The sequence below is a fragment of the Amblyomma maculatum genome, chromosome 11, assembly GCF_055883805.1.
Source record: "Amblyomma maculatum isolate TAMU_Amacu chromosome 11, ASM5588380v1, whole genome shotgun sequence".
Taxonomy (NCBI): Eukaryota; Metazoa; Arthropoda; class Arachnida; order Ixodida; family Ixodidae; genus Amblyomma; species Amblyomma maculatum.
In genome coordinates, this window is record NC_139354.1 from 57,665,887 (window position 1) to 57,691,121 (window position 25,235).

The 25,235-nt window shown below is 46.0% G+C and overlaps 1 protein-coding gene across 5 annotated transcripts in view; it reads right to left on the minus strand.

Annotated features, from left to right (window-relative positions):
* Positions 1–895: 895 nt before the first annotated feature.
* Positions 896–25,235, minus strand: part of fmt (phosphatase 6 regulatory subunit 1-like protein fmt) — a 53,979-nt gene continuing 29,639 nt past the window's right edge. The window contains exons 15-24 of one of the 5 annotated variants that reach the window (XM_084583637.1): positions 24,769–24,792; positions 23,680–23,759; positions 23,128–23,185; positions 22,507–22,634; positions 12,776–12,900; positions 12,074–12,191; positions 9,436–9,569; positions 8,622–8,844; positions 6,711–6,890; positions 896–3,705 (exon numbers count right to left, since the gene is read on the minus strand). In XM_084583637.1, coding sequence (XP_084439763.1) covers positions 3,492–3,705; positions 6,711–6,890; positions 8,622–8,844; positions 9,436–9,569; positions 12,074–12,191; positions 12,776–12,900; positions 22,507–22,634; positions 23,128–23,185; positions 23,680–23,759; positions 24,769–24,792 — 1,284 coding nt within the window. In that variant the 3' untranslated portion in view covers positions 896–3,491. Of the gene's footprint in view, positions 3,706–6,710; positions 6,891–8,621; positions 8,845–9,435; positions 9,570–12,073; positions 12,192–12,775; positions 12,901–22,506; positions 22,635–23,127; positions 23,186–23,679; positions 23,778–24,768; positions 24,793–25,235 lie in introns of all 5 variants that reach the window. The other 4 variants (XM_084583636.1, XM_084583635.1, XM_084583639.1 and 1 more) reach the window with 4 other exon arrangements.

Sequence of the window (25,235 nt, forward strand, 5' to 3'; positions counted from 1 at the left end):
GATCGCGCACCATGGCACCACGCGCCGCGCAAAATTCTCCGGCATGGTGCATAGCGCTCGGAGTGGAGCGCACGTACAGGCGTTATTTCGTTAAAAATGCTTGTGTGTGCGCAAAACCATAAATGGAGATATTATTTCTCCGATAAATTCGACGCGTCTATCAAGAATAAATGCCAGTAATCAAGTCGCAACATACATTTTCCTGTCACTAGGCCTCAATGCGCGCTCCGACGATTGGAATGACCTCGATTCCAATATCCACTCTGCGAATGCTTTCTGGCCTTGATTGACGCTCGAAACAGCTTTCGCAGGCACTTACCTTGCTGGGCACTTCTACCGCCGACACCTCTGCGGCTTCTACGCGCCTAAACGACAAGTTTACACAGTCAAGAGCGATGCCCTCGAGGTTTGGCTTCTCCGCCTTCCGACCTTGCCCTGCAGGGAAGTGACATTCGCAGGAGTGCGCATTACGTGCACGTTTTTTCCGCGGCATTTCCCGAAGGCAAGAACATCTACTCCAAGCAGAAATAAAGAGCGACACTAATTTTTAGGTGTCCCATGCGACATGGAGCAAGTATACGCAGCGTCGATTTAAAGCTTACGGCGTTTATTACACGGTCCCGCCAAAACTAAGCAATGCGCGCCAAATTTGAATGGCATGACCACCGCATTTCGATTCTGTTGCACTGTCTACACGGATAAGACACAAGACAGTATATTTATTAAAGAAAAAAGTTTGCTCGGAGTAATGAAAGTGTATCGTCATGTTCAAATGAAACTGCTTCGAACTGGTAAAGAAAAGTAGACTACTCGTTTTACTTTTATTTTCTTAAGTGAACACTAATGCGGTTATGTTTGGTAAAACTAGTTTCACCGAGACCCATTGAACACCACAGTCATTTTCACTATTTTATTGCATCACTGACTCTTGGCTGTTTCATTCAAACAGTTTATCCAACTCCTGCCTTCAGCAAAGCAAAAAAAAAAAAAATGCTTGCAGCAAGATATCCATGTGGAAAAAAATGCCGAGGAACAGAAAAACAAATATTACGCTCCTGTATAGAGCAATCATGATCGCCAAAGGCATGTTTTAAGCATTGCTCAATAACTGAAGAGCACAGGTACGTACGAACCTCAAAAAAGTGCGCCTATTTTTATTTTTTTTTCCCCTGGACACGTAGGTCCCCTCTGCAGCACTCAAAAGCCTGTTGCCGAGACACCAGAAGGCACTTCATCGCCTACCCACTCGTTGCCATAGTTCGCCCCAATTTTCATTCTTCTGCCGACCACTAGAGTGCGCCGCTTGAATGCTCTGGTAGACTTGTGCATTGTACAGCCTAACACTCTGCAAATGACAAAAAGAAACTCTGGGTATATGACGAACACGGAAGACAGAGAAGCAGTCAAAATAACAGCTCCCGTCGTCCGTTTTCAGCACACTTGCACACAAACACGCCTGACCATTAGGTGTCAAATGTTTTTTTTAATGAATAGCCTTCTTTCCCACAAAACTGTAAACGTCTTGCGCACTGGCGGAAGGTTTTATTCCAAAGTGCCACTGTCGTCTCCATGTGCTTCTAACAAGAAGCACTCTGTCAAAACTTAAGCAGTGCAACGCGCAGATGTCACCGCCTAAAGTGAACAGAACCTACTGAAAGCGAACGACAGGCAATCTATCAGAAACACAGACTTTGGTACAGGGTTCCAGTGCGAAACTATAAATTTCTCAAGGTGCAAAGTTGGACGACTACACCACACCCTGTACATGTTGCATGCCCATCGATATTAAACGCACCAGGTGTACCGCCAGGATCGCTCAAAGGCTGCAAACAACGCACCAGCATTGCTCCTATTTACACTCGCTGTCGACACAGCATCCAAAAAGTGCCCAAATTCAAGCACACTATGCCAGCAGGCTGGCTTCACAGTCAAAAAGCAATCACATGTGCTAAGTTTTTCCGCACAAAGTTTAGATGGGGTCTGAAAACGTAAGGGATGGGTCGCACAACCTGCAACACCCTAACTGCACGCGGTCAGCCTGTAGTCCCACGCTAAAGCACATACTATGCTTAGAGTTATAGCCATAATCTGAAACTGTAGTAACCATGCACCTTGTTGCCCATGTTTAAAAAACTAAAGAAAGAAAGGACACTGCCTCAAAAACTTTCCTCCAGAAGCCTTTACTTTGAGAAAAAGTTCGGCGTTGGTGTTCCTTGCATAGCTGGCGCTCAAAGACGGTGTGGGGCATGCCTTTTTCCTTGCTGAAAACAAACCGTCTGTGAATGATTACCAACCTGTCTAGCACGTGATGTGAGATGGTCGAGGCATCAACGACTGAAGACCAAGCACAATGGTTACACATTTACAGAGTAGTCTGAGCAAACAGAAATGTTTTTTTTTTTTTTTTTTTTACATACTCCACCTCATATGTTTTGCAAACTATACACTTCTGTCTTAGACGTATGGCAAAGAAAAGTGGCTTTGTGAAAAAGAAATAACAAGGAAAACTCGTTTAGACAGGCTCAGGACGTTCACAAAAAGCACAGCACGATCCACACTAGCTAAAAAGCGAAGAAAACTTGACACGAGTTTGGGAACGTTCAGGCTAGCAAGGAAGCTTGTAACTTGAGAGTCAAAGCATGGCAATGCAATGTAAATTGAAGCCAAGCTTAACTATTAAGAGAGTACAAGTCTGCAGTAGACCTCAAGTATGAAAAAATGCCACTGTAAAAAAAAAAAGTTGTTATCCAGAAGTGGCAGTTTCGCCCCTGCCATTGCGTGTAAAATCAGAACGTCCAGAAAAGAAGAGTCTGGTACGAATGGCTCCACTTTTACCGCAGTCCATGTCCTTCAGCTAACATGGAAGTAGGTTTCTTTAGAATACTTGAAGCACATTCCAACTACCCAGCTCAATAACCTAAACAAACCTTCTTTCCCTATTACAAAGAAAAAGAAAGCTGGTCAACCCTTAAAAAGTGTCCTAGCCTCTGTAGCTCAACATTTTATCCAATCGTACACGATTCTCAAAAGATATTTATAGCTGGCATGCATTACAGATTTACAGCATGGGCCTTTCTGCCTGTCCCTCAAGTATGGCGTCCCGTGCGGTGACATAGGAAGACAACTGCCAAAAAAAGAAAAGAAAAAAAAAAAAAAAAAAAGAGGAATGAATGGACATGAAAAGATAACCATGTGAGAAGAGGCCTCAAGCAAGCAATAATAATCTCTTCAATCATGACATTTCGAGGGAAGAAGAGAGAGTGGGCAATAAAAAAAAAAATGCCTTCTCTGCAAAACAGGTTCCAAACACGACGAAGCTTGCAGTTCTCGCTGTTGCACATCCACACCAGTCTCTTGATTTTTGTTTTTCTTTTGTTTTTCCATCAATATCCGGAGGACAAAAAAAAAAAGCAGTCCGGAAAAGAAAAGAAAAACACAGTAACATTCTATTCCACGATGAGGCAGCAACAAGACTTTCTAGGAGTTTTTTTTCACAGCGGTCCATTCTGAACTTGTGGTTGGGGTGATGCTGTCGCTGCAGGTGGTCCTGTAACCTGAGCAACGGTGGTTGTAGTCGGAGCCGCCGAAATTTCGACTGAGCCATTGGAGGCTGCTGCCGCTACACTGGGTGCTGCGTTTGCGGCAACAATGGCAGACTCGCTGGTGGTTCCGTTGCTGCTGGTCTTGTCTGCCACGTCTCCTAGCCTGCGCATCAAAGAAAGGGTGAACAATTTACTAGATGGTTAAACGAAGTTGAGAAAGGCTCATTTCATGTTTGCAGTGCGCTTTCTGAAAAAGTAACAGAGTTATTTACGGGGAGAATCTGGCCTATAAAAGATGTTCTCAAGTGTACCAGTCACGGCTATAATATTTAAGGGACATGTGTTTTCTCACACTGAACTTAGTGCTTTAAAGTGAAAAGAGGGAGAGAGAAAGAGAGAAAGAGGAAAGAGAGTTGAAAGGCAAAAAAAAAAAAAAAAAAAAGAAAAGAAAGAGCACCAAGGAAAGGAGTCTGTCACATGTCCAGAGATCTATAGTAAAAGGGGGTAGCGAGCATACACCTAAGGTCCAGAACTCAACCCAGAGTCCTTTAAAAACTTAAGGAGTGCCTTCACTGCTTTCCTTTCTGAAGAAGGTGTCGTCCAAAGGCCCAGAATCTGAGCTTGTGTATGAGGGTGAGTCCAAGCAGCGGAGTGTAGCAGCCAGGTAGGCATGCTCAGGCTCAAAGTGAGGTCAGTCCCATCCGCAATCGTTTCAACACACCCACAATGCTAAACCTGGCACAACAGTGAAAGCAAAGCTGAAGCGGTTATGAGAAGAGGGCGCCAGAGACCTGTGAAACAAGGCTCGGAACAACGATGATCCCATTACCTCCTCTCCATCGTCACGGCCTTAGAACTGACAAGCATGCCCTTCCGTCACATAAAAACACAACTGCATAAAGCACGCTAACCCATCTTTTGCAACAACGGAAAAAAATACTGCATACAAAGTGTTTCATGTGCACTGCACCGCGGCGTTTTCATACTCTGCTTAGTTAGTCAACTAAAATGATTTATGCTAAATGTTTATGCTAAATTTCAGTAATACAAATCTCAATCTCATGGGGTCGTGAAAGAACTCTTATCATCCGAAAATTCGTCTGGTAGAATCAGCTCGCAGAAGCATTGAAAGGCACTCACACAGATCTGTTTATAGCTGAGGAGGTCTATTTTATTTAAGGCGACGCGGTCATAGCTCATCACTCCTGACATGTACAGCGCGAGACAATCTCAGAATAGGCGATGTGCGAGCCACGCGTCATTGTGAACTTCTCACGGCGATTTACAGTGTGATAGGTGCTGTCAACGTTGACCACCGTAAATAGTCTCTGTGCGTAGAGCACAACTAATGATCATGGAGTTGACAATGTGTGAGCTGTGTGGGCCTGCTGATTGTGCCGGCGGAAATTTCTCGTGGCACCTAAAGCGCGACAGGAGATTTTACGGTCATCGATGTGCGGGCTGCGCATCGCTGAAGCCTGCTCTTTACATGTACAGCCACAGCCGCTCAATGAAACGCACCCAGCGCGCTTCCATTGCGCAGCCATGGTACAACTAATTGACACCCTCGATCGTGGAGTCAACGATATGCGGGCCACGTGCACCGCCATCAGCTACTCGCGGTGCACACTGCGACGGGCGATCGCGACATTGATGTGTGGACCGAGCGCCGCTGAAATTGCTGTTTGAGCTTATGCGGGACCATGAACTACACGCAGTGTGTACAGTGGAATGGCGATTGCAGAGTCAGCGAGTGATGTGCCGGCAGCATGCAGTAGTGCTCAAGTTGTGGTTGTGCTTCATTCGCGAGTATGCATCATCCGTAGTGGCGCAGGAGTGAGTTCAGAACATTCACAGTCTTGCACACTGTACACAATAGACTCTGGCCGGGGAATTTTACTTATTCTTATAATCTGGATTCATGTCCCTGAGAATCTACTGCATAATAGTTTTTAGTGCGTAGCACTACTAGCCTCAATCAGGGATTTCGCCGATGTCTGACCGAAGCCGCTTCACTCTCTCTCTCTCTTCGTGAACTTGAAGTGGAGAAAGAGAAGGGGGCGACGCGTGCGCTGTGCAGCCCAGCATTGAGAAGGCAGAGCGGTCGCACAACTGCAGCACAAGCCACTCTATCTCTATGTCCATCCATCTCTGCTTGAACTTGAAGAGGAGAAAGGGAAAGTGGCAACGCCTGCATCACGCGACTTAACACCGAGTGGGCGGAGCGGCCGCATAGAGGCACCCAGTGATAGAGTAATACAGTGAGAGAGGGGTGTGTCAGTTGCGGACGTGGCAGCCATCACTGAGCAGCGTTGCACAAGCGGGTGTTACTCAGCAGTGAGCAACTGTGTATTGCTCGCGTGTCCTCAACTTCGGCATCTCTCCCCTCGCATCAGAGCCTTCATAGACAGCAGACGTGCATGTGCAGTCCTCCCTGGACCTCGACTCCGAACCACTCGCCGCGCCGTGAAGCAGCTTGTGCTTACCTCAGCGCCTAAGCAGTGCTACGCACCTACTTTGCATTTGATTAACTATGCAAATCGGGCATAGTTATTTTCTACCAATGTACCTTAAATGTGGTCTTTTTTTTTTTTCTGCCATTCAAAGAAAGCCCGTAAAATGTGAAAAAATTACGAGGTGACCGCAATCTCGCGCCACTGTAGCACTGCCGAATGCTTTTTGGACTAACCTCGCGCACGCTCACCGTCTCGACATCATGGGCTACAGCCTCCGCCGTCTTAAATGTAATCAGCACATTCTACCAGAACAGGAAAGCCGTGAGCTATAACTAGTGACGTGCAATGGGCAGGCCACTAACAGCAACTCGGAAGGAATGCTTTTCAAGCTATTACACTGGGAAAAAAAAAAAAAATAAAATAAGCAGAAAAAGCATATAAACTGAATAATTCAAGACAGGGCTCAGATTTCTTTGTATCACTGTTGCAGATGACAGCGGTCAGACTGCCTAGCCTAAGGCGATGTATGTATGGTGCTCGGGCCAAGCAGTAGTCAGTGAATCAACAGCAAAGAGAGGAAATGTAAACTGGGCGCTGTTGTTACCACAGTGGCACATTTGCTAACCTTTGCAAGAGCAAAACTTGAAGCAGCCTGTGGGACACAGCTTGCCTACATGACAAGCAGCTGGAGAACAGAGAGAGGACTAGTTACCTCTCAGCCGATGCCTGTGCTGCGGAGCAGGTCTTTGGTGGCTCGGTAGAAGGCACGGGGCCATTGGCACAGGGGGCTTCCGCGGCAGCCACCGGCTTCAACGCGGCAGAAGAATGGCTGCTGCCCACACCGCTGCCTGGCGAGGAGTCAGCTGGGCCAGCCTCCACAAACTCAGGCAAACTGCACAGACGAGGTTCTCATCAGCATCATCATCACCACCACCACCACCAAGAGCAGCAGCTCTATCCGTTCAGTTAACCATGTCTAGATCTAGCCGTGGTCGCTTTCTATTCACTATCTTCCTAATTTCTCAGTTATAGGGCATCCAAACATAGCACCTCAGATCTTCAAATTGGGCAGCTTGGAGCAGGCCACCCCTTCAAATTATCCAGCCGATATAATGTTAGATATTGGAGGACCACAGAAGCTCTTTGAATAATTCAGCATTTCAAATTAGGAGAGTTCAAATTACAGACGTTTTACTGCAGCGACATCCAAGACTAGAACAGGTAAGTCCCACATGATCTCAGTGAAGACCCTTGAAGAACTTTAGCTGCAAGGAGCTTGTACAGCCAAATCTTGTTACTAGGATAACGAATTTTTAAAAAATCCCCAGCAGATTTCCTGTGTCTTCAATGCAAAGATACTTCAGAATTACATATTTCAATATAGCGTATACAATAGAACCCCGCTATAGTAAACTCGGATATAGTAAAGTGAAACTGAAGTCCCAGTTAATCTTCCATAGACGACTGTAAACTTTCCCCCCCCTTATAGTAAAGACATTTTTGGTAAAAATCGGTTAAGTAAAGTTCATCTGGCCGCGGCGACGGTTTCCCTGACATCGCCGCACGCGCTAGATAGAATCGCAAGGCAATTGTTTTCCTTAAGAAAAAAAAAAAGCGCCACGTTTTAAAAAAAATGGTCTTACCACTAGGCTTAGCAGCACTCAGGAGAAGCCAACTTCACGAAGCCGCAGGCCTAGTCACCTGCCTTTTTTCTTTCTGTATTGTGTGTCGTTCGCCGGTCGGTCATTTGTGCCATTCGCGTGGGCGGGAAAGTATACGTTTTTTTTGTCGCGATTATATTATTGCAATTTCGTGCGAAATCCGACAATGGATGATTGCAGCCAGCGAAGGTGCCAAGAAGATAGGCAAGAAATCGACACAGGGAAAAAGCAAATCGGCTTCTGCAGGCAGCTAGCATTGTCCCTTCAACCGCCACAATCATTTTGAAAGGCTGAGAAGATTTTCAAACTTCAGAGAACACTGAAGATGAGGTCACATCGAACTCTGATGTTATTTTGTGTGCATGGATAAAGTCCATGCTTTCATCGCTCGGTGCAACCATACGTCCGATGAGGTGTTGTGCGAAGTGGAAGGTGTATGTGCTGTAGTGGTGTAATGTAGTGCGTGATCGTGTGTGCTGCGTACGGCAGAAGAAAATTACTGATTTCTTCAAATCAACCACCTTTGAAGTTGGTGCAACATTTTCATTTCAAATTTTTCTTGTCTGCACATGTGCCCACTGCCAAGGTACGTCATTTTTAAACTTAGGTTTGACCACTCACTTATAACTGAAGATTTTTCATTACAATGATATTTAAAAATAATGAACAATTTTTTTGCGGTCACACCTGATTCAGATTTGACTGCAATATACATGCAACTTGGTTTCTCGATATTGAATATCGAATTTGAGGAATTCATATAAGGGCTACATTACCGTCCTGGCTATCAAAGAAGTTGAGTCGTAGGGGGTTTAACCTTCGGAAACGAGAAACCCGACTTTTCTTTCTACTTTTTAAGTGCCAACACGAAATTGAGCCGGGTTTCAACCATCCTTCTGGAGAAGTATATGTAGAGAGTCAATTCAGCAGCTAGCACAATGGCTGACAGCTGATGGGCCTACCAGTTCCCTTGACCGCCGACGTCCACGGAAGAGCTGACTTCCTCAGAGTTCAGCTCGACGCAGTTCATGCTGGCCACGTTGGATACCGAGGCGTTCGGTGTGCTGTCTGAGCCCTCAACCTTGGGCAAATCGCCGACCGTCGTTGACTCAACTGCCGGTTTCTGTTCCAAGGCACTTGGCTCGGATTGGCTGCCAGCGGCTGCTGTTGGCACCGGCACTGCTTCTGCATGAGCAGTCACAGCTCACTCAGACTGGCAATTTTTGATAAAATGCGTAGTTGCAGAAGTCGGGAAAAAAGTGAAAACCCCTTCCGAGAATGTGAAAATTAAAATTCCTGCAAGCTTAACCTCTCGAAACCCCCCCCCCCCTTCCCCGCTATGAGGTCTTTGCCATTAAGGCTAGTAAAAGAAACCATGAAACAATATTCTTCGCACTTAGGAAAAGTGTACAAGCACTGTGTACGAGGAAAAGTTTACGAGGCCTATAAACAACCAGTTCGCAAACAAATGAGAAAGAAGGGTTGGCTCACTGTGATACAAGCTTGGTGAACCCTTGAGGTTGACATTATTCAGCAGACCAAACTCAACAAACAGTGCTCTGCCACAAGCAATTTCCTCACATGAGCAGAAAAGAATAAGGTATGCAAAAGAAATGGACAACGAGTGTTGCCTAACTTCACTCTCGTGTGTCTGTCACTTGTGCACACACAATACTCAAAGCTATAGAGGGAAAAAATTTGTACTGGCGGTGCAACAATGCTGGCAGGCCCAAAAATTGCACTTCCGGAAGTTTCAAACTGACGGCCTCGGCTTACCCGGGCCTTTCGTTGAATCTGGTTCTGCAGGCTGCGGTGATGAAACTACAGACGCCTGGACTTCCAGAGGTGAGGGTGTTGGTTCCGAGGTTTCCATGGCAACTGGCATGGCTGGCGTAGTCGTGTCTGCGGCACTGCATCGCGTAGCGAACCGGCAAGCCACTTAAGTCAAGGACGAAGTTGAAGTCTCACATTTCTGACTTTTCAGTTGCATGGACCTTTTTCACTCTCACTACAGCTGTGGCTGTTTTACCAGCCAATGGACATTTCTTTAGATAAAATTTCAGCTGAAATGGTCTTTTTTTTTTTTTTTTTTAGTGCCCATAACATCATCTGTTGGTTAACAAAAATTTGTTTAGCACAAACCCCAGTCACTCACTGAATACACAACAGGCTGGACTCACCAGGGCCCAGAAGCAACAGCTTGGCTAGGGGGTTAGAGATGCACAGCACGACCAGCCGTCAAGCCAGTATGAGGATCAGGGGCTATCAACCGATTGCAGTAAAAAGGTATCGTCCTTTACTAGCCCAGAAGATATTCAAGACGTCCTCAGATGCTTTTACGAGGTTTCACTGTACCCAATTTTTTTTAGTCTGTTCAACCCAGTAATTTCTAAGAGCGAAACAGCTTTGCTTTAAACTGACTCTGCTGCTACTGCAAACCAAGTTACCACTAATTTGCACTTTCGGCACTCAAATTTTATGTGAAAATCATAGCTGGCTGCTACACAGGGGTTTTTGCAGAATACGCATCAAGAGGTAGCAGAGTGAGCACATTAATTAAATGTGGTCAGCAATCTGAACTACAGTCGAACCCGGATATATCGAACTCGAAAGAAATTGCGAAATAGTTTGATATAGCGGTAATTCGATATACAGAAATCGGCTTGTGACGGCATTTACGATGCGAAAAAACAATACCGTATTTGTCGCGTAATCAACCCACTCCCATAATGAACCCACCCTCCACTTTTACACCCGAAAATTAGAAGAAAAAAAAAGTGTTAAGGCAGCTCGCTCACATGCAAGCGATTGAGCGATCTCAGCGACGAGCGGCAGCGACAGAGCGAAAAATTTCTAACTTGTTGGAACTGCGTCCCTCTCGCCGCTCAAGCCACCACGGCAGCTCAAAACAAGGTTTTTGTGTTGCCGCGGCAGAAATCATGAGCGTTTTCGCTTGCATGTTTCTCATTTCTTGGCAGCGTACCAAGATGCTGCGGAGTGATAACGTCACGGCGTGTTTATTTTTTGATAGCTCCTGCGATGGCGGGGAGCGAACTTGGCAGAGTGCCTGTGATGGCTTGATTGCACAAGCCTGGTTCGATTTATCACCCCACACTTGGGGGTGGGCGCAGTCCACTGCCACAAAATCATTGGAAAGCGTGATAGCTAAATGCTGTTTGAAGCGAAAAATGCTAAAAGCCAGTGACATGATCGCAGCTGACCGCGTGCTTTCGTTGATTCATACGTGCAAAGGTAAAGGACGCTCAAAAAACAAACAAACAAACAAAAAAAGCTGCCGCTTCCTAACGTCCGCAGCCGATGTCTCGCGCTATGCTGCGCGTACAGCACAACGATAAGAATGGACTCTCAAAAAAGAAAAAAAAAAGGAGAGAGAGAGAGATCTGCCGCTTCTTAACGTCCGCAGGCGCCATAGCCACATCAGCCGCCACGCGCAGAGGGTTCGCAACACACCCTGCAGAAAGCGTACGACGTTCTGTCTGAACATGGGCTAAGCTGGCTTGGCGCACTGCGAACGAAGGCCGGGAGAGAGGACGGAGAGAGATAGCTCGGCAAAAGAATGGGCACACCCTTGCGCTTCGCTCTGTCGCGTTTTTCCCCTCTCGTTCCCACCGGTTCTCTCTGGTTCATTCATACACATGGCTTGCAAACGTCACGTGCTGGTGCGCGAAAAATGATAACTGCAGATGCGCGCGCCTTTGGGAAATGGGCACGGCCCTGCCCTAAAACAGCCGTCGCTGAACTGTCGCCTCTCATTCCTTCCGCACGGCTTGAAAACGTCACGCGGCAAATGGCAGAGGGTGATGCGATCGTCTTTGGGGGAAGGTACACTATTCAGTGCCTGGTGCGGAGTTCAATATATTGAATGACCGGTGAAATTGAATTCGATATATGATGCGGCTTTCCTATACTTTTACATGAGATTTTCAAGGGAATATTCCGTGAGTTCGATATAGCCAAAATTCAATATATCCAGGTTCGACTGTATATCCTGACAAAGAGTGGTTTTATTTCCTAGTCCACTTCACAGAAGCTACTCCACCTCCGACCGCATCAACAAGAATACCGTCCACAGCAAGGAACAAATTTAACAAGGAACAAGGAGAGAAATTTTTTTTTTGTTTATTTTACATACACTACGTAGCAGCACTAAAAGCTTCTCTCCTGTATGCACTCTCTTTTACGCGTCATACTGTCATGGAGTCGGGTTTTGGCGGAAGTTATCAATGACCAAAGAGTGGCAGCGAGCTAGGTAGGGCCAGCGCTCGCGATCAGCAAAGAGTGAAGACGAGGGTGTCAATATATGCAAAAGCTACACAACAGCATGTTGTGTTCACTTCACCAGCCACAGAGAAAAAGTAAAAAAAAGAGAGAGAGAAAAAAAAAGGACACTCACGTCTCAAAGTTTACTGCACCAAAGTTGGCAAAGTTGTCGAACGTGGCCCATCCAGAGTCGGCGTTTGAAGTGGCGGCATTGTCCCATGGACTTGTCGTGTCCATGGCAACTGTGTCCACTGTGAACACCCGACAAATTATTTGCACTTTACCACACTTCTGGTGGGACAGTTTTCTGCTGCTCCCGGTACCCGAACCAGGGTACCTAAAATAAGCTTCAGTTGCAAGAGGCATCAAAACGAAGCTGAGGGAATGTTACACTTTTTTAAATGCAGCAGAAAGAAAACCCTGAGAACCTTTACAAAGTACCAATAATGCAAGAATGAATTTGGGAACACCAAAAGTGAACCAAGAGTGCTAAAAACAAAACAGAAAACAAACTGGAAAAAAAAAAATGGAACCGTCAATTCAAACACTCGAAACACTGACTTCCAAGCCAGAAAAGTGAACAAAAGACCGGAAAGGCGAAACCAAGCCTGAAAACTGAAAGGACAAATTCAACGATTTAGAAGCACCATTATTTATGCCACCTGTTGTGTGGTCCTTTCTTTTTTCTATTTTTTTTTTCGGTCTCGTTTTGTCAGTTAGCCCCAACGATTAAAAATGATGCAAGAACTTGGCAAACACGCAATGGACCGAGCAACGATGGTAAGAAATCCTAGAACCCCCCTCAGAAAAGGCAACGAGCCACGGCATCACTCACTTTCAGTGATCGGGTCGACCTCCATCTTGACCTCCTCGCTAGACGTGGCGACGGCAGAGGGGCGCGGGCCCTCGTCATCCTCCGAGTCGCTGCTGTATGGCTCCTCGCTGTCGTCCGTCAGCCTCCTGAGAAACAAGCGGCGCGCCCTGATTCAATCACTGCGGCCACCATTCTCCTCGCAGACCCCGTTGCACAACTGCACTACATATCTTCGATCCTGACAGAACAAGCTATCAAAGGGGTGTCACCTGCAGCAAGCAGCCCTACTTTGTTGTGCATTGGCCCTTCCCCCGTTTTTTCTGGTGGGAGAACAAAAGCTCTCAGCAGAACAGCAGTCTTTTGGTCACAGGTAAATCAGAATAAGAGTGCAAAGACACATCCTGCATTAAAGGGACACTAAAGAGAGAAAGGAAGTGGGTTTGCATCGATAAAATGCCAGTTCCTGATTACAAAAAGACCACTCTTACTGAAAACAGAGCTGTTATAAGGTAGTAAAGAAGAATAACAGAAATACAGGTATCGCCACCACAGCCAAACGGCCGAGGCTCGCAACTACAAATCACGTGACGCGCTAGGGATCCCGGAGGCTGACAAATGCGAATTACGTTGCATGTTTGAATGCGGTACGTATGTTTTTTCTCAAACATGATAACACGCTTTTATCGTACGTAAACGACGGCGAAAAGACAACGTAAACGTTGCAAGGCAAATACAAAAATATACTTGGAGGCGCCACAGGCGCCCACTTCAGTTTTGGTTATGTTTCGGCTCAGGCATTTCGTGCGCACTCTGATGGTTTGTTTGAACCTGCAGCACTTGAATTACGAGCTTGGAGCAGAAGATGCGCCTTGATGGTTCCCATTTGAGCATTAGGAGGCACGAGCGAGCGAAATCCGCTACCGCCGACACACTCCTTCGTTCACACTTCTGCGCCAACAAATCGCCGCCGTTGCCGCTTCGTCTGCGACCTGACCGCTTGACTGTAGCTACGTACGCCACGAAAAGCATACATATGCTAAGTACCGAAGGAAAAACGCATTATCATTCAATTGTTCACTAAATCATGGCACATCTGACCAACATTAACTGCGTCAACAAGACCTTCAACGTGCTATTTGCAGGCGTCGTAAACAAAAGGGGCATACTTGCCGCTCATACCAAGGAGAGCGTCGATATATTGCGCTCGTCGCCCGGCGAAAAAAAGGGCCTCGGGTAAAAAGTAAAAACTAAAAATAACGAAGCACGAGAAATGCATTACAAAAGGTTAAAAAAAAAAGCGCCAGAAACGGTAAGATTCGAACTCGCTACTGCTTGCTCCGTAACGTTCGGCGCTAACCGCTCGGCTACGCCGCGCCACAAGAACGTCAGAAATATTTCCTGTCTTTATGCCATGGCCCCATTTACAATAAAGTGTTTCTGCTGCCGGTCCAAAAATTGCAGCTTCTTGATCATCGGCGCATGCTGCCTGCTCTCACGTCTTGCAACTAATGTTCTGGATGCCTATGCGCACTATATTGTGCACTGGATCCATTTTAACATGTGGAATTTCACAGCGCTGGCAAATGTAGTGGCACCGGCACTTCGGTCATGTTCTGCTACCGTGGACGTAATTTTCGCTAAATACGGAGCTGTAGCACAAACCTTGAAAGAAAAAAGTGCGACGAAGCTTCAAAACTGACATGCGCAGCAACGAGGACACTATTTTGCTGGTAACTAAATCTTATTTGTATGTAAACATGTCAGGAAGCGTTGCGATGACCGAGGGCTCGGTTTGTTTATACACAGTGCAAGACGGAGCGCAAAAGCTTGAGAAACATGTAAAGTATTGTGCATTACATGTGCTCTATGTTTTTTTTTCTTCCTTTATGGGCCCATCGCTCGGTAAATTACTCTCTTCATCGTTTTATTTATTTCGGCTGAGGCCGTCATTGCGAGTATGCTGTTGCCAAGTTGGCCCTTGAGGGATATGCGACGCCGCGGGCCGCGCCGACTCGCTAGCTATCACGGAGTCTCCGCTTACGTCATAGTGTGCGTCACTCAACTCCAACTACGTAGTTGGAGGCCACAGTTTGAATTCGACCGGCGGGAACAAGAAAAAACCTCAACTTCTTATCGCAATATCTCAGCAATTATTCGATTTTTTGCTGCCAGATATGCGGCGACAGTGTCACCAAATGTAGTTTAATAGATTTTCATACCATCTTTGGCTGTCTTTAGTGTCCCTTTAAGCCTGAAAAAGGAACCAGTGACGCCCTTTGATCGGCCAAAAAAACTGAGAGTATCAATGTATGATGACAGCACAAAATATTCCCAGTACCTGCTGTAGGTCTCAGGCACTTCATGCTCGATTCTCCCTAAGGCTTTGGGTCGGGCAGTGAAATACAATTTTTTAACTAGCTGCACAGCACAATGTTACACTGCGAAAGAATGCGCCCTCTGATAAACCAGTGGACACTCCAGATTTCTGACGCAACTTGGAAACTAATGAACAATTACGACCTTACAGAAGACAATTTTAAGAAGACGCCTTTGGATACACGAAGAATTAGCACTTAAAAAGGTCATGCAATGCCTAAAATGAGGTAAAGCAAATCGGTCGAGAGATAGGTACTCCTTTACAAGTCAATTCACCACAAGAATTTTTCAGCTAGCTTCTGAAAAAATTTCTGCGGTAACCTGATGGCATCCGGTGCTGCACTTAAGCTGTGCGAATTTGTGTACTCTCATGATGAAGCTGAGGGCAGACCTTTTTTGACGAACGTTCCATTTAATTATCAACACGCCGCACAAATCGTCGATGCTGCAAAGATGAGACGGGGCATGGGACTACAGTATGCTGCTGCGCCGTCTGTCGGTACATGAAGCTTGCTGCTGCCTATTTAATCGATACGGTGTTGAATCGGGCCAGCTGGTGCTCTTTTCGCACTCCTGCACCGACGCGCACTTTCAATCGGACGCCACCACATTTTCGGTTAACATCGCGAACCGAAGCGCCATGCTCGGGTTCACGCATGCACCACTGAGCAGACGACTTTCGCAGATACCGGAAGTGTGTCCATGACGTAGTGGCTGTTGTGGCTGCAGCCAATGGCAGCCTGTCGTGACCTGTCACTCTCGGCACTTGTGACGTAGGTAATCACAGCAGAATAATTTCAAATATCACTGCCACGCGAAAACAGCGCAGCCCGCAAATTTAAAAAAACGCGGTTTTTAAAAATTAATTATAAATCACTGGATTTTTTCAGAGGATTTTTAATTTGGACGAATGCTCAGAAGCATTTGTTCTACACACTGAAAACGTTTATCAATGACCTTTCTAGCCATTTCCTACCCCCTTTAACATCGCAAATGTACACAAAAAATGGCGAGATGAAACAAACGCAAAAGCATATACATTATGCATGTCAACATGTGCGCAAGAGTACACACTGATAACCAGCAAATATAGAATTGCTGTGGTTTGACATCCCAAAGCGACTCAGGCTATGAGATGCCATAGTGGAAAGCTCTGCAAATTTCAACCCCCTGAGGTTCTTCAACTTGCACTGACATCGCAAAGCACACGGGCCCCTTACTTTTCGCTTCCATTGAAAAGTGACCACCGCGGCTAGGATTCGATTCTGCATTATTGGGCACGGAAGTCAAGTGCCCTAAGCATTGCACTCCGACAGCCAGGAAAGTAAAATACAATAATGTCTCGCTGATATGTTCTTTAAAAAATGCAGGGAAAAACATATTGTTATGGGGAAGATCTACGGTCCGATAGCAGTCCGAACAACTACCGTTGATGGCGGCTCAGATCTGACCACCATCAGAGTCGTCTTCTTTTGGCAGTCTGTCGCACTTCATCATCCCCTGCAGCACGAGCAGCGAATACCGCTAAGTAACAATATTATCCGAGAAAACATATGATCCAAACTGCCCGATTTAGAAAATGTTAATTTTAACTGCTGAATGAGGTACAAAGGCACTTAAAGGGACAGAACACTGGCCAAAATATACCATGATATTATGGTGGAGATGAAAAGACCTTGCCTCATATAGTACAAATCGAGCACTACAATATCAAAGAAGAGGCTTTACAATTTTAATTTTCCATTGAAAAATCACATAAAACTAACTGAGGCGCTATTTAGCGGAGAAACCCTATTACTTTCGGTGTAGTACCCCACGTGACTACATGTCAGCAAAATGTCGCTGATTTGCGCAAGTGCACACTGTTCTTTTTTCTTCTAGGAGTGCTTGTCACAATTCATTATATTTTGCGCTCTCTACACTGCGTCCTTAAATAAAAACCACCCCTCCTTTCGCACCGTGAGAGGCACGCTTTCAGGTTTTGCCACTAGATGGCACCACAGGGTTTGGAATTCTAAAGCCCCTCAATAAACTAAAAGTAGCGCCATCTCCTCTCTCCTCCTCCGGCGGCGCCACTCCTCCTCTCGCATTTCGACCGTGGCTCCACCTACGGGGTGCGCGACTAGCGCGCGCTCTCCGGAGCAGGCGCCCTTCACAGCCGTCTCGATAACGGCGATATGTGCCGGCGATATGTGCCGCGCGCGCGCCGTCCGCCCCGCTGGAAAGGAGGAAGCTGCACGCCCAGCAAAAAAAACAAGCGCGCGCGCGCACGTGACGGCGCTCGGCCAATGAGAGGGTCGAACGACGAAGGAGAGCGCAGGAGAGGAGGTGGGCGGCAAACTTCACATGTTGGCGCTACTTTTAGTTTATTGAGGGGCTTTATGGAATTCTGTTGAATGAAGCGATGATAATACCCAGCAAAACTTTCGTCGCCGAGGCATGCATTATTGTGCTGTAACAACCTTGAGTATGAAACTGAAAAGGACGTTACTCTAAGCAAAAAATGTCGAATTACTGCCTGCGAGTAAAATTTATATTTATTTTGGGTAGGTCTTTTGTCCACCACCAGTCGCCATCGCGGTCACTGCTCATGGTTTCCAGCATCGAACTACATAAAAATGAACGCATGCACTGATCGAAAAATTATCAGCAAAAATTTTCTTCAGCATTTCTACCAAAACCACTATGGAATCGAACATTTTAGACATCAATCTTCCCATTGCGGCGAAGAAAATTTGAGACCTAAATTCCAGTGTTCTGTCCCTTTAAAATTGAGACTTTCATTGCATAAAGGTAGAGATTACCATCTACAGAACATCCAGTACGCTTAGCTACTTCTTTTAGCTCTTGCAGAATTCAGTCTACATTTGCGTTGTTTTAAGTGCGGAAGAACTTTAGTAACAAATCTTGTTCGTAAAAGGCAATGGCGAGCCGGGATTGCTTCCTTGGTTGTTTCTGGATGCTTTGCCCCGCACACCAGTGATGTGTGAAGAAGCCACCGCGATGGCTTGCAGTAAACGCAGTTTTGCTATGATGCATTTCCCAGGCCAGGCCCGCTCGTATGCAAGCGAATGGCAGTTATCAAACGGTTCCCTCCTACGCCCCTAAGGCACCGCAAAGAAGCCACCGTGTTGCTCCCCATGAAGTCCTGTTTCCGTTTTGTCAGTTTCTGAAACTGTGCCTGGTATAGAAGCCGCGGTTGAAAGACAGCACGAACAAGTCGGCGAGCGGTATCTGATCGGGCACCACCAGAACGACTTGCTATTCTTCGAATTAGTCTCAGTGTGTTCATCGCACTTTTGCGTACATCGGATAGCCAAACTGTGCCTTTTCCTGAAGAATGTACATGAAGACCCAACACCTTGGTATGTTCCACTTCATAGAGGGGTGTATTGTCAATTGTCAAAGCGAATGGGTTAGCTTTGAAACTTCTGCGGCCGGCCTTATTGCCCACATGAACATAGCATGTTTTAGTGAGGTTGAGGGATAGGCCTGTGTTGTTGAGAAAGTTTTGAAGGATATTTATGGCATTTTGCAAGGAGTCTTGCTGCACCTGCACTGAGCGGTTTGTAGACCACATAGTAATGTCATCTGCGTAGGCTAGCACTTTAATATTAGGAACTGAGGTAAGTTCATGCATGAGAGGAATAAATGCAATATTAAACAAAGTTGGGGCTAAAACTGAGCCCTGCGGTACTCCACGATTAGAAATGAAATGTCCTGTTGGTTTTCCATTTACACGGATAGCAAACGTTCGGTGGGAGAGGAATGCGTGAATTGCACGACAAAGCTGTAAGGGCATTCCAAGTGATGACATAGTATTGAGGATCGCTGTGTGGAGGATGTTGTCGTAGGCTTTCGTGATATCTGTTGCCACGACTGTGCGGACGAGACGACTGTGAGATGAACAATATATTACTTCATTGGCAAAAAGTTGAAGACCATCTTCAGATCCGTAACCAGGCCGAAAACCAATCTGTGAAGACGAATATTTGTGATGATGGTCAAGCCACCAGGATATTCGAATGGCAAGTAGCTTTTCGTACAATTTACAAATAGTTGGGGTAAGAGAAATCGGGCGTAGAGCACCAATGGTTGTAGGTGGTATGGGAACTACTACAGAATGTTTCCAATCTGGTGGCATTTCACTGGAAATCCAGATTTCATTGAAAATTCTCAGAAGCGAGGTCAATGATTCACCTTCTAGATTGCGGAATAGTGTATAAGGCACACCATCATGACCGGGTGTGGTGTTTGGGCGGATGTCTTCAATCGCAGCGATCAGCTCAGCCATGGTGAAAGGGTTCGTGATCTTATCTTCTGGGAGATGGTTGTCGAGACTGAGTGGAACCGGTGCAGGTTGGCAGTCATAATTGGGGAAGAACTGAAGAGCTGCTTGCTTGGCAAATTCTTGCGGTGAAAGACGCAGGGCTATTCGAATACTCTCGGCGTAGTCTTTAACTGAGGGTTTTCGTTCCATTGAATGAAACACACGCCATAGGTGGCGGTTTCCGATCGGAGTACTTATGTGAGAACACCAGTCTGTCCAACGTTTGTGTAGAAGGTGCTTAGAATACCGACGGGCTTTAGCGGTTAGTTTATGAAGTTCTGCTATGGCAATATTATTGGACGGATGCTGACTGACGTATACGTCCATTTGCTTGCGCCGTGCCCAGAGGTTAAGGCAATGGTCTACACTCGAGGCACTCAACCACGAGGCCATGCGAGTTATTACGGGACTGCCTCGATCAACTCCTATCCGTCTGCTCCAGGAGTACGCCCACCTTAACTCGCTGGCAGAATTAACTGCCCAAAGACAGACAAACAGAGCAAGAAAAGCTTCCCTTCGTTTTGAATTAGAGAACCAACCACCTCCATGGGACTACTACCACCTTACTTCTAATAAGCCTCTACTCACCAAGAAGTCGCAGCCCTCATCATCATTCCCAATAACGTCTTGCGCAACACATGATGACTGCATTATTTACACAGATGCAGCCGTAACCCCAACAGGTGGTTCAGTTGCTTTTATAAGCCCAACCCAACCTCACCTGAACACCAATCGAAGTTACCTTACCGATGCCAAATCAACTCTTGCATTCGAACTGCAAGCTATCTTAAACGCCATAGAAGCGTTACCTGCCGACCCTACTTTTCAACAAGTACTCATAATGACTCAGTCTAAAGAAGCCTTAAAACATTTAAAGAAAGTCCATGGCACTCTTAGGGTCGCACAGACTATACATGCTGCTTGTCACCGTTACCCAGTGACTATAACCATTCACTGGGTTCAAGACAACAAAAATTTGAATACCATAACAGCAGACGTGCTTCCTCATGCAGATGATGTGTCACAACCTATTCATGATTCCTTTCCACCGGATCCACTCCTGACCCATTTGACATCATCAGCATCCCTCAGGCAGCGTACACGTGCTCTAATTCCCCCGTGTACGTACCCCCTTCCCCCCAATCTAACAAGGGTGGAGGAGGTATCTCTGAGGCGGCTGAGGGTCGGAGTGGCTCTTACGCCCGCCGTTCGACACCAGTGGCAAAGTACTACTATTCCAGTTCCCGACAAATGCCCACACTGCGAAGAACCGGCTTGCGACACCACTGTACGGCATCTAATATGGACATGCCCAGGAACTTCGCATATGCGCAACACCATTTTACAAAAAGCTGGACTTTCACCAAGTAATGACTCTCATTTCCACTTATGGACAACAAACAACATTTATGCACGCAGTTTGTGTGACTTCTTGCACATGGCTGCACTCCACACATTCCTGTGACGCTACACCACCACCTTTTATGCCGTGTGGCAAACTCAGCGCTATAAATAAATAAATAAACAAGTCCTGTTTCCGTAGGAACGGGCACTTTGCATGTTGGCTCGTCGGTCTTCTTTGATTTGACCGAGTGACTGATTAACTTTATTTAGTGAAAATTGGGGGTAAGGGGTAGTGAGCTACAAAAGGGTTGGTTGATGCTTCCCCCTTTCGCACCCAGGCACTGCAGGGAGGCGACCGCGGCAGGTGAGCACCGCTGATAAATTTTTCTTGTTGCGAGCGCTCGTTAACAAATGTTCAGTTGATCACAAAACGTATTATACAGCCAAAATTTCTCGAAATTTCTATCGTAGTAGCCGGAAAATCGTGTTATCCGGAAACTTGTTAGCAGAGAGAAAAATATACACTATTTTGTGTAACTCTAAGGGAGATGGTTTACTGCCCGCGATTTTGGGCATATGAAACGGGAAATCGTATGACCCGCGAATGTATCAATGAAATTCTACCGTACAGAATTGTGAACACCATTTTCACCTCACTAGTTGGCTGCAAATAAAACCACAAAGAATGGCAATCTATGCTTCTCAACCATTTCAATTAGAGCAGGTACATGATTCATTGTATGAAACAGCTACAATGCACTCTTTGCCCCCTACTCACCCATGTCCCACAATCATTCAAGTGTAAGCAAGTCAAAAGCAAACATCCAGTAGCGGCTCTCCCTTACACACACACACACAAAAGCAACCACAAGCATACAAACTCATCTAGCACACATGGCTAGATGTGACTTTACTTACTTCAGTACAAGCCTACAAATGACAAAAAGACCGAGAAATAAAAGTGCTGTTAAAAGCAGCTTACAACATAAAAAAGCAAGAAATAACCAGCAGTCCTACAGCTATCATAAAAAAAAAGACACAGGCATACGTAATAATGCATGCGACAGTAGCACCTTAAAAATGGTCTAACATAACAATTCCCGCGAGAAAAGAAAAAAAAAAAACCTTTAGTACACACAGGTATATTCACTGCCTAGCCTGGCACATTTCAGCTGAAGTTGATGACTATGAGGGCTGTGGTCCATAGGTGACGCTATTTTGCGACAGTCGCCCCCTCACAAAATCTGCGGTCCTTTGCGCCAAAACTCTGCAAGACTATTCCAGGCACTGAATGTCAGCACCACCTATGAGACAGCTCACCGAAAGACAGGTCCGCCGAATGTTCTCATACAAGTGTAAAACAACCACATGCTTTTCACCTTTCAGACAAGACCCTCGTTTTCCTGAAAATAAGGCTGCGCTTAAGAATCAACCACAGCAGAGCTGGACATGTGCTCCAAAAACGGCTCATAAGCAAATGCACGAGTGAATAAAGGCGCCCGTTAGTTCCTCGGGAACCGAGTGCTCAATCACGCTGACAGAATAGAGGGCGCCAAGGTCGCCTTCCACACACTACGTGTTGCATTACAAAGGACAAAGCTTTCCATGCCCCCCCAATTCTTTCCCTACAGCAACTCGTTTCTCCAGTACCATAAGTCGCAAGTTTTCGAGAGAGGATTGCAACAAGGAACAATGACTGCACCTGCGCGCACGGGTGTCAGGAGACAGGACGACCTCCTTGTCATCCCAGATGTCATCATCACTGTCGGCATCATCCAGGGTCTGCACTTTTTCTCGACACACGCGCTCGAACAGCTCTGCGTGACTCTGCTTTGGGAAGGAGGAGAAAGGAAAACAAAATCCATACTCGGCACCTTTACTCTGAATCCATCAACAAGAGATGGCCTAGCCAAGTTCGACACGATTTGTCTCTATTAATTTGATCTGTGCCAGCCGCAAATTTAGTCCCAAATAATTATCTCAGAAATTCCGTATACACGGCAGAAAAAAACCACAAAAACAAAACAGAGGCTACTACACTAAACCAAAGCGATAAATGGCGCTCGCTAACTAGAGACCTACAGTGACAAACCTGTGCACGTCTCATGCATTCTTTAACTGTTAACTCATTTTCGTGAAAACTCACTGACAGTATCTCACCACTTCAGCAGCTGCAACCCAGGCCCAAAAAACAGCTTACGAGTCTATCCAGCCAAGATGGGAAATGGCTGCGTGTTTTAAATAATGAAGAACCGCAGTTTTTCCAAACTGCAAAGTTTCAAAGGTTTTCCCATTTTGCAGGCTTACAGGACTCGTAACTTACCATATTGACCTCAGGTGGCAACTGGAAGTTTGATCTTGCCAGCTGGTCTAGTTGGCCACTGCAAAATGAAAAAATCCAAGTTGAGGCCGCTAAAACATTTGCTTGCAATGACCGGATATCGGTGTGGCATCCCAAATGTCTGTTTATCATCCTACCTCCCTCCACATATAAACGCGTTCTCGAAAAGCAACAGAGGATGCTTTTTGTAACCATAATTCAGCTGGAACATTCAAACTCACAACTGAACATAGCTAGCTCGAGCTGACATAACTGCAGTTTACTTCCTAAGGGGCAATGATGTTTTGTTTTGAATCCGATACCTGCATAAATTCTCACACAATACACCGGACTGCCAGCATCTAATGAACTAGCCAGCTATTGTATATGGAAAGAGGGTGAGCACTAACGGGAGCATTAAAACACAAAACTGGACCGATTAAAAGGAAGACAGCAATGCCAAACTGATGCTGCCTCATACTGACTGATCACCATGTTATCATAAGAGGCTATGCTCACTATAACAGAGCATGGGGAGGCCGGGTTGCCACTTACACAAGGTTTTCGTTGGCCTCGACAAACTCGTCGTCGTTGAAGCCAAACTGCTCGACGAAGTTGCTCGTCACCTGCTCCATCTGGTAATCAGAAAAGGCCTGCGGCCACATTCGCACCGACGTCACAAAAGTCACGCCACAGACACGCAACACGTCAAGCCAGGGAGACACCCACGCAGGTCAGACGAAAACGCAAAAAGCAAGCAAATACTAGATCTAGTAGGCTGCGGTAAAGAAAATCGCAACCACACAGCTACGTACAAGGGGGACTTCTTTGACAGCAAGGACAACACTTTGCGAGTGAAAACAGTGCATGATGAGAGTTCAAAAAGAAAAAAAGAAAGGAAACAAAAAACAGAAGTGCCAGGCGGGTGAAGCTTGCAGAGATATCAGTCACACATGCAAGCAATCCTTGCACACACATAGCCTAGTAGTGTTAGCCGAAAGCAGCCAGTACACAAAAATAAGGGTGCTGCGGATTCTATACAGAGACCTCCAAATACTGTCTGGACATGTTTCGTCACTGTACTGCCCAATCTCAAATTAGCATGCTACTCTGCCACTGTTACTGAAATAAAAATACCAAAATAAAAGCTCGTCACCCCTAAACATTTAAGAACTTTTCTTGCAGCGACCTTCAAAATTCTTTGTAGCATGTCCCAGTGTACATGAAAGGCATTGGCTACGTGAAGAAAATGATGTCCCGAAAAACCTTGAACAAAAAAGGTACAAAATTACAAAATGCACCCTAACAATACCTAGAGTTAAAAAAAAGGGTAATAACGCACAAAAAAGCTTACCACAGAGATTATATCTGAAGACGGCAGCCAAACAAGCACTACCTCTATGAAGACCCATGCCTATCATGCTCGATCCTGGCAAGAGGCAGCCACTAGGGTAAGGCAAGGCACACTAGATGCCAGTGGCCTCCACAACATGCAGCACGTCCAAAAGGAAGCAGCCAAACCAGAACAACAAGGCATCAAGAAAAAGATAGTACTAGATGGGTGTGAACGAAAAGGGGAGAGACTGCAAGACCAAGGGAGGAGAGAGAGAAAGAGACGGACAAAGGAAAGAAACCCTATCTCACCTGCTGCACAGACCTTGGGAAAACCTGCAGAGTGGGGGGAGCGGGGAAGAAGGAGGGTTAGAAAAAACGAAAAAAACAAGTCCCTGAGAGAGGAATTAAAAAAATATATATACCGAGAGCCACAATATGAAAGGAAAAGACAGGGATACAGAGGCCTTGGTGAAGGAATGACAAACGGGGTGAGTCGTGTCACGTCACAGAGACACCAGCCACGCAAACACCAGAGAACTGGCCGCACAGACACCAGAAAGACGCAAGAGGAAGCAGAAGAACAGATGATGGCCACGTCGCAAATGAACAAACGTGAGACACGCGTCAAAAAGCCCCGCACAAGAATTTTCAAGTCTTGGATGTCCCGCATTGTCGAGTCTCACAGTGCTTTGACAATGAGCCGCGTCCAGTCCCACTAAAGATGGGGATGCCATTAAAATCAAGTCATGGTCGGAGCATGGGTTTTAAAACAACTG